This window comes from Anguilla anguilla, chromosome 1 (genome assembly GCF_013347855.1).
Source record: "Anguilla anguilla isolate fAngAng1 chromosome 1, fAngAng1.pri, whole genome shotgun sequence".
NCBI lineage: Eukaryota > Metazoa > Chordata > Actinopteri > Anguilliformes > Anguillidae > Anguilla > Anguilla anguilla.
In genome coordinates, this window is record NC_049201.1 from 49,010,952 (window position 1) to 49,020,237 (window position 9,286).

The window sequence follows — 9,286 nt, forward strand, 5'->3', positions numbered from 1 at the left end:
TGTTATTAATTAGGGGAGGGTGGTGGAAGGGTTGGTGATATTCGAGACATTTTGAGTGAGCGGGGTTCAAGGAAGGTTCATAGGGCTGTGGTGCAATTCCTGTTAGAAACGAGTTTTGGGAGTAGGATCTGGCGAATGATCTAATCTCATCCACACGCCAGCACAGTAGATGGCGGTAGTGCACCTTTCATACACGTTACGAGCCGCCGCAGTTGAAGAAGAAGTACAGGAAGAAACTGGTATTGTTTGCTGAGAAAACGGGAAGGAGGTGGCTGCGTCTGTTTGCTACGATTTTACGCTGTTCATTTAAAGAAAATCACACCAGGTAAGAACAGTTACAGTTGATTAATTTTATAACTAATGCATTTTGTTTAATGTTACCAGTTAGAGTTGGAATTATAAATTAGGTTACATTTGTTTGTGACCTTAAAAAGGCTTACATTGTAACTAGCGCTCTGAAGAACACTGTGTACTAGTGGCTGACGTTCGCTTGGACACGATAGTATATCGAAAGATCGTATATCGAAAGATGTGCTGTCTTAGCACAAACTAATCGTGATATTTTTAGGTCATCGTTTGTTCTTTATAACCAGCTAGTTATAGTATACAATCTGTGTATATAAAATTGTGCCATTTCCCTTTTCAGTACGGTGTATATTTCAGTCCTCTAACAAGGCCAAAAACAAGGCCTGTAGCCTAGCAAGTTAATGTAAACCAGCGTAGCTAGTAGCATATTTGTAAGGTAAGGCTGAATCTACGGTGAATTTAGGATTTGGACGACAATGTTAATTTAATTTGCAATTATGGATCGTGTGATATCATAACAGTTTTGAGGAATTTGGAGTTATGACCGCACATTAAGATAACACCGTTGTTTCGTTTTCAGAATGGAGTCTAACGTTCCCGGTCCCCCGCCAGCGAAGAAATTTAAGAACGGCGGGATGAAGCAGGTAAGTAGATTGCTGGCTGGTAGAGTTAGATAATTGGATAAGTTAGGTGCGTTTACAATCTTTAGTGAGTTATCCGAGGGAGCTGGCCACTAGCTAATTACGAATTGTAAGCATATCGCGAACTAACGTAGCTACACTAGCTAGCTATATAACTAGCCTAGCTAGGCCTTTGGCCTGTGGCCAAGTCACTGAACTTTACTGTATACAGTCAAGCCTGACCGCAAATGTGCTGTTAAGCTAGCGTTGCAAGATGTGGTCGGTGTTCATAACACATCGAGTCATCGATGTAAGCTAGCTAGCCGCATTTTCCTGACCTAGAGAAAAATATATTTTTAGCATTTATCGTATTCTTTTAGCTCGGGTGGGAGACAGCCATTTACTTTTAGGTGGAGTTGAATTTTATACTGCTTCCGTTAGCACATACCGTGTTTGTGTAAATGTGCTAGTCATCTGCATTTTGTAACCATCGGTTATATTTTAACGGCAAAACAATTGCCTGATGTGACTAACTTGCACTTCAAAAGCAGGGGATTGGAGTACGCTTGTATGTTCACAAGCCATGTCTAATATACAGCTTTGTCTTTTTGTTTAGTCTTGAATGAACCAGTTGCAGTTAAGCAGCCTTTTGGTTGCTGTGGGGACATTTGCCCCCATAAAGTGTTGTCTCTATCGGTGGATCAGACCCGTGGGCTGCTGATGCACTGATTACTGGCCTGATTAAACCTGGCCACAGTGATGCTTCTGGAATGTTGGTCTTCCACTGGTTTTGGTACGCACTGGGAAGTGCCGATTCTGAGTAAAGCTGTGGTTCTTTGCTCCAGGCTTTGGATTGGCATCTTTGTCAATTATAGGCAATATGCTGCGTTCCTCTGCCTTGGAGATTTAACAGGCACTTTTTGCCAGATTTTTGTTTTCTGCTTCAAGAGCACAGCTCCCACTGCTAAGGTTGCCACAGTTACTCATGAGATTGGACATGTCTAAGTTCATATCTAAGATTTTGTTCTCAACTCCAGGGCTTATTCTTTGATACGTTAACTGAATTTGGTTTTTATAACTGCGTATAACCATGTACAATGTCATATAGGTCATGGCTTTACTTTTTCCTCCTGATTGTAGCATAAGGTATGGCAGTACTTCATTTTGCAACCAGCTGTAAACCTGATTTCCTTGGTCTAAAGGGGTGCTGGGATAAAAATATAAACGGCAGTGAAACTTCTTACAGTTGACCAGAAGATGCCAGGGTGTGGGTGCCATGGTTCTGTTCCAGTATGGTGACTGATGCATCATACAGCATGATGAATAATTAAGATCCGAGTTGTCTCCAGTGAAGACGCTCTTTGCCCGGTGACCATGTTATTGTGGTAACTTTCACAAATCAGTCAAGTTGGTATGCCTGAGATGTCCCTTTCCCCCCATTATGTTAATGGGGTGTGGTTGGAGAAATCCACCTGCTGCACATGAATGCTAAAGAAATGTCAATTTCCATTCCACAATTAGCAACCACCTATGTGGGGGTACTCCTGGTCGGTACTACGGCATCCAAATGACGATGGAAGCCTTGCTGGAGTACACCTCCACCCCCCAGATCTTCTGATCTTGTCGCTACAGTTCTCTCCTGTGTGGGAGGGGTGCAGCACCATGCTCACCGGAAGCTTCTCACTAACGACCTGTTTTGTCTCTCTCTCCTCCTGACGGTTAATATTGCGTCCTTTGACAGAAAAGGCATCAGCCCAGTGACATAGGTAAGTTTTTATCGCTGTGTCGCAGCAGTATTGTCGTTGAACCGCTGCTATTGAGTGTATTCACTGTCCTTCCAGAGCCTTCCTGTACTCTCCACTGTGGTGGTGCGTAAAGGCCTGGCTGGACATTTCTTGGCTTGATTGAACGTTTTAAAATTTGCTTGCTCTTGGAGCAATTTGAAACCCGGACCCTGTATTACCGACACTGCTTTCTGCAGTATTGTGGACAATGATTCCTCAAAGTAGCTGAGGCTATTTTGTCCACTAATTTGTGATTGTTTCTTAATTGTCTTGCTAAAATGGTGTGGGTTTGTTCCAGCATCATGATTCTTTTTTTATTCTAAAAATCCATTTTGACTTGGTAGAAAAATGAACTGAACAACATTAGAAACTACAACATGGCTTATTTTCATGGCAGTGACATCTCTTACTAATGATCAACTTCCCATGGGTCACAGGTTCATGTCTGTGTACCCAGTATGGGAGTTGTTTGCCCCTAATGAGTTACTGGCACATTGCTGGTGAAGGTAACCCTGTACATCTGGATAGCGGGTACTGCAGCATGGTACTTGTGACCTCACTGCTGCCTGCTGTGTTTCTCAAGTTGCCTGTGTGGCTGAAAGCTAGTTGGTGAGGAACTTCATGCTCCTACTCAACAAGGTCCTTCCAGCATTTGGTCTAACCTTTCTCAAGCTTGCCTTTGCACAGGTGGGCAGGAGAGGGTAAAGTGTCATTTTGGTCTTTCCCACCGCTGTGTTGGCAGTGTGGCAGCTGTTGTGCCATTGACAGTGTTGAGTTTAAATGTTGTTCAGTGTTCAAAGGACTTTGCTCCGAATGAAAACCAAATGCACCATTTGGGTGATCTAATGAGCGATTGATCCTGCATCTGGATCAAGATCCTGAATTGGTTTGTCCTATCTGCTGCAGAAGTGCACTACAACCTGGACACATGTATAGTGGCCATGGAAAACTGCCTGAAGTAAATGTTTTCGGAAACAATGTTGGGCTCTTGAGCCAACTCTTGCTTGGTTTTATAATTTGCGGGACATGTGACCTGTTCACATCTCTGATCAGGGCTTCACATGTATGCAGACCCTCACCCCCCCACCCTCACCCTCCCTCGGCGTGAGCATGTCACACTCGCACTGACCCCCTTATTTGTTCACACCAGTGTTTACAACTAAAACCGGCGCCATCCAGACGGTCCCATCCCTGGAGAAGAGGCTGACCTCAGTCACTGAGCCTGTGATTGGTAAGTGGGAAGGTGGTCAGGATGCCCCCCTGATCCTAACTACCCTCAAAGTTCTTGTGCTCTTCACTGTTCCTCCTGTGGGGTGTGTCCTAATAGGGGGGGCGATGGTCTGATCTGTGCAGGTCTCCAGTTTGTGTGGGAATATCGAAGCCCAAGCAAGTCTGTTGCCCCGCACTACCAGTGCAGGCTGTGCAAGGTTCAGCGGCTGCAGAATGAGATGCTGGCTCACGTCAAGGGCTGGAAGCACAGCTTCAGATACATGGTATGTAGCACAACATGGTAGTACTGCAATAGTTGTGTGTAGCCATTGCAGTCTTTGGAAGAATTACTTTTACTGGATGATTGGGCAAAACGTATATATTTTTTTTTTCCCCCATTTTAATTTTAAAGAAAAAGCATCACGCTGACAAGGTCCCTAATGAGGAAGAGGAAGCTGTCAAGGACCCTGCAATTCGTAAAGCAGCCAAGGAGAGCGCAGCAGAGGTGGAGAAGGCCGAAGGAAGAGGGAAAATCCGGGTACAGGCCACTGCCTTTCAATTGTGTTTACACATAAGAAAAGGATATCCATAATAATCCAATTCTGTACAAGGCTCCCGGTGTTGATTTATTGAATTATGATGTAATAGTCACATGGTGAATGAGGCATTATTGGTGCTTGCTTGATACAGGTCTGTGTTTCAGGTTTTGCTGAAGGAGCCATTTGAAATCGCCGCGTTCCAAGGAATGCGTAAGTTTTTGTTAGTTGGAATTTTTAAGTGCTGGAAGCAGTTATTTGTCAAGCTTTTTCATACAAGGGGTTAATTGTGTTGTTTTTTCAGGGTCTGCGATGTTTAAGCCTAAGATGGTTGGACCAGGTGGCCCTGGAGGTCCAGGTTTGTAACATTATATTAATTTATTGCATTTATATAGTGCTTTTCTCACTGGCTGGTGACTCAAAGCACTTTACAGTGATGAGAGGGATACTCGCCTGAACTACCACCAATGTGTAGCACCCACCTGGGTTAGGCACGACAGCCATTTTGTGCCAGAATGCTCACCACACTTCAGCTGAGGTGGAGTGGGGGATGATTAGGTGGCAGATTGAGAGAACCAGGTTGGGAATTCAGCTTGGGAACCCCTACTCTTTGCGAAGTATCGTGGGATTTTTAATGACCACCGTGAGCCAAGACCTCTGTTTAATGTCTCATCCAAAAGACCTCATCTCCTACAGCACAGTGTTCCAACCACTGCACTGGAGCATTAGGGTTCATTTGACCAGAGGAAAGATTGCCCCCTACAGGCCTACCAAATGACTGTTATGCCAGTAATATCACACACATTATCTAACTCCAGCCAGGCTTTTGCCACCATTTCATTGCTGCTGTTTTATAGTTGGAGTTTTCAGTTGTCAGCTTCTTCATTTTAGATTTTCCAAGTTTTAGACTTAGAATTGTGTTGTCATTGCCTTCACTTCAGTGTCTACCCATTATGTGTCTGTGTGTGAATCAAGTATTTAACCTCTTAACAAATTTGTTATAAAATAATCCCTTTCCAGGTGAGTTCTGTAAATCAGAAATACCCAGTGAAACATCAAAGCCATTCTCTAAAAAAGCAAAATTTTTACATGGAATTTCCATTCTGACTGAATGCGCTTTGGAGCAGAGCATGTACTTGTCTGTGCATTCCACAGTTGATAGCTGCGCTTGCAGCTATGAGCACTGAAATACTATTGGCAATTCCTGATCAGTCCTTAAATTAAATTGGGTTGAACTGGGTTAAATACGTTGGGGTGTAATCAGATCTACATGCGTTCCTGAAGCTCGTGTTATTTTTTTGCCTACAGGTGGTCGGTTTCCGGGGGGATACCCTGACCCCATGTTCTCCGGAGACTTTCCTCCCCGGGGAATGCACCCGGACTTCCCCATGGGCATGCCGATGCGCCGGCTCCCCGGAGACATGCCCATGAGCGGCTTCCCCGACAGCATGCCCATGCAGCGCCATGGCGCCAGCCCCGGGCGCTCCTTCCAGGGCAGCATGCCCGTGCGCATGCCCGGCGACGACATGGGCATGAAGATGCGCGAGGGCGACATGGGCATGAGGAGGTACCCGGACGAGATGCCCATGAGGATGAACAGCGACGGCTTCGGCATGGGCCAGCGCAACCTCAGCCCCGGCCGGCCCTACCAGGACGACTTCCCCGGCAGCCAGCATGGCGGCGCTCCAGACAGGATGATGTCCGGCATGCCCAAGGGCCCCGAAAGCAACAGCCTCCCCTCCACCTTGCTCAAGTACCTGGTATGCTGCTAAGCTTCAGTCTCAGACCTCATGGTTATTTGGTATGCTTTGGCCAATCCATAGTAATACCGTATTCTAGGGTGTACATAGATACCAGTAATGTTTTTTTAGTATCACCAAACTGGCACACCATTAGTGTGCACCAATTCATTTTCCTTTAAGCAGGTTAAATCAACAGAAATACCCTCGCAAAGCTAGATGTACAACTCTAACTAGCCATTAAAAGTAGCTAAGATTGATATTTACAATTTGTGCTTTATGCTGGATAGATAGCCATTTAATTTCATGTATGAGCACCAATTTTGCCCCAGTTGTATCTCCTTAGATACATAGACATGCATGTTTGATATTGCATATAATTGGAGTCTCCTTTCTCCAGGATACGTTTCGTATTGAGAATGAAAATGATGCCCAGATTGTCCTGAAGGTGACTCAGAAGCTGACCGATGTGCTGATGGAGTACCGGCTCAGGAGTGTGTCGACGGTAAGATGACATTTTAAATGGATTTTTGCATTTCTCTTAAATCGGTTATAACAGCAAAACTGGTTCTGTGTAGGATCCCAAGGCAGCTTGATTGGCTGTGTAATACCCGACTCACCTCAATGTGAACATGACTTGATGCCTGATTTGTACATGTTGCTAATAGTGATGGTGATTTTCAATTGTTACATATAGTGTTCACTTAATGTGCTCAATTCCAAATCGATTCCTAGCATGGGGAGGAACATATTTTTAGAATGCATCTTGTCTGAGCGGCACCACTCGTATAGAAAATGCACACTCGCATAACAATGCATATCAGTACTCGAGTACTCACAAATGTTGCCCAGTCACAAAACCAATATACAATGGCTTGGCTGAATGCTAAATTCTGATTGGCTGGGACATGTACATTATTTTCCCATATACAACCAGCTATGAAGTAGCACCCGCAAAAGTTCAATCACGTTCTAACTTAAAGTACATCGGTCTGACTTGATGAAGTGGAAATTTGTAAGAGCAAGCAAGCCAGCAATTACAATGTCAGCTTGATGTCAATGAATGACTGCATAGAGAGTGGCTAGTATAGATGTAGCTTTACTGCGTTTATAGTTTAGCCTGTTTTGGGTATAATTCAGTAGTTGGTTAGCTTACTATCCTTGATAACAAACATGCTGTTAGACCATTTAGACCAAACAGAATTTTAATATTAGCTAATCTGGTTGAGATACTAGAGAGGTGTTCATTGCTAAGCTAAGCGGTATAAGGTTTGGGGTTTTTGCTGGAATACTGAAGTAATGTTTTGCTATGGAAATATCCTCCTATTTTAATTTTTTTTCTTTTTTTGTATACGGTATGATACATTTAAAAACGTTCCAACACATGGTTGTACATGCATAGCCTTTATAAGAAAATGGAGTAGGCATGTATCCGATGAGTAATCGATCAATCCGTTACTTGTACCCATCCCTAGTTGCTAAACAGTTACAGAATTAGCATTTGATATTGATTTGTAGAGAATGTTGAGCGAGTACAAATTCATTCCTAATGGTATTTTAGATAGTTGTTTCTGTATGTTCCTCATTAGTTTGCATTGTTCTCCATTTTAACATAAGGAACAAATCGAAATGACAGTGGTGAGGCCTTGAACTGAATGACAAATTGAACTGAAGATAACATTTTTGCAAATCGAGAGCCAGAGAAATGGTTTTAAAAATTGCCCCGAAAAAGAACTTTACAGGTTTTCTATGGTGTGAAACTCAGCGGTTCTTTTTCACAGGGGTCCACTTTGAAGAGCACTTCTTCCGGCTCCATGAACTTCTCCACCCCCAGGTTACCTAGTGGAGGGGACAGGTACTCTGGGAATAGCCTGTCTGGGTTGCCCAGTCTGTCAGGTATGCAAAATAGGACACTTCCTTGCCTTAAATGTAATGCCCTTTAACTTGGGTCTCAATTTTTAATAGAATGCTGAATCCTACAGAGGATCTGCATGTAGGTTTTGATAGATTGTGTACTATGCTGGGAATAGTGCTCCAAAATGGAACCATAAAATCCGTTTCCCCCCCCCCCCTTTCTGTAGGACCATCCAGATACTACAACTGACTGCCCACCCCATTCATCAGATTACCAAGAGGATTTTCCCCCATAGGATCTGAAGCTCTGCATGCTTCAGTTTAGCAATTTCATTCACAGGAATGTTCTCCACTGAAACAATCTTCCATGTTAATAGTATTGATCCTTTCCTTTTTTTTAACAGATCTTATGTTACTATTGTGTACTTTGTTTTTAAGTTGATGGCCTTTATTTTTGCTTTAAATTTGGACCAAATTGGTATCCTAGAACATTAACAATATTACTCTAGCAGGGTTTAGCTCACAAATGGCATTCAGTATTGTGGTTGTCAGTGAAACTGCTCTATTTATGAAACCTTTTACAAAAGATTTCTAGAATATAAGATTCACAGATTTGGAAAAGAAAATGCACATTTTCAATCTTGGTAGCTATGTCTGTTTTGTAGTTGAAGTGCTGAAGTAATGTATGGGGGTGCTGAGGCATACAGATGTTGCAGTGCTGTATTTTTACTTTAAATGATATGCCATAGTCCCTGTTTTGTACTTCACTTTCAATAAAAGGCTCAATCTTATGACTTGTATTGTTCATGTTTTCTCCCCTCTTGGAATCGGCATTCCCGCACGTCTGGGAAAACCTGGAATTTTTTATCCAGTTTTCCAGGCATGGAAAATGAGAAAATTGCCTAAATGTTCAGGAAAACAATTGGTTGTCCTGCAAGTCATTTTAGTGTAATGTTATAGACCAAAACCACAAATGCCCTGGTCTACGATTGCAACCTCTCCCCCTCTATATATTACAAGTTTCTAACATAAAATGTCCTGAAAAGTAATGTCAGAAACAGCAGGAACTCTGAAGAATGTTTAAACTTGTATAAGAAATTTGGTATATAAAATAAAGCCCAGGAAAAGATTTTGTATTGGATTGACATTGATAGCAATCTTCAGGGAGAATATGGGCAAACATTTTTCATACTGTAATGGCTTTAAGACTGAAGTACCCACTGATTGAAAACAAACCT

General features: G+C 43.0%; 1 protein-coding gene across 1 annotated transcript; it reads left to right on the forward strand.

Moving 5' to 3' along the window:
* The first annotated feature begins 180 nt into the window (after positions 1-180).
* Positions 181-8,839, forward strand: si:ch211-197h24.6. Its single transcript, XM_035415791.1, has 12 exons — positions 181-325; positions 887-950; positions 2,668-2,692; positions 3,861-3,941; positions 4,064-4,203; positions 4,332-4,457; positions 4,623-4,668; positions 4,760-4,813; positions 5,764-6,215; positions 6,595-6,699; positions 7,976-8,090; positions 8,276-8,839. Exons 2-12 carry the CDS (start codon positions 888-890, stop codon positions 8,296-8,298), a joined length of 1,230 nt encoding a protein of 409 aa, XP_035271682.1. The 5' UTR covers positions 181-325; position 887; the 3' UTR covers positions 8,299-8,839.
* The last annotated feature ends 447 nt before the right edge of the window (positions 8,840-9,286 follow it).

Coding starts and splice junctions, on each gene's coding strand:
- si:ch211-197h24.6 (XM_035415791.1), top strand. CDS start 888: ATGGAGTCTAACGTTCCCGGTCCCCCGCCAGCGAAGAAATTTAAGAAC. Junction 3,942..4,063: donor AGTCACTGAGCCTGTGATTG/GTAAGTGGGAAG, acceptor TGATCTGTGCAG/GTCTCCAGTTTGTGTGGGAA. Junction 4,458..4,622: donor AAGGAAGAGGGAAAATCCGG/GTACAGGCCACT, acceptor TCTGTGTTTCAG/GTTTTGCTGAAGGAGCCATT.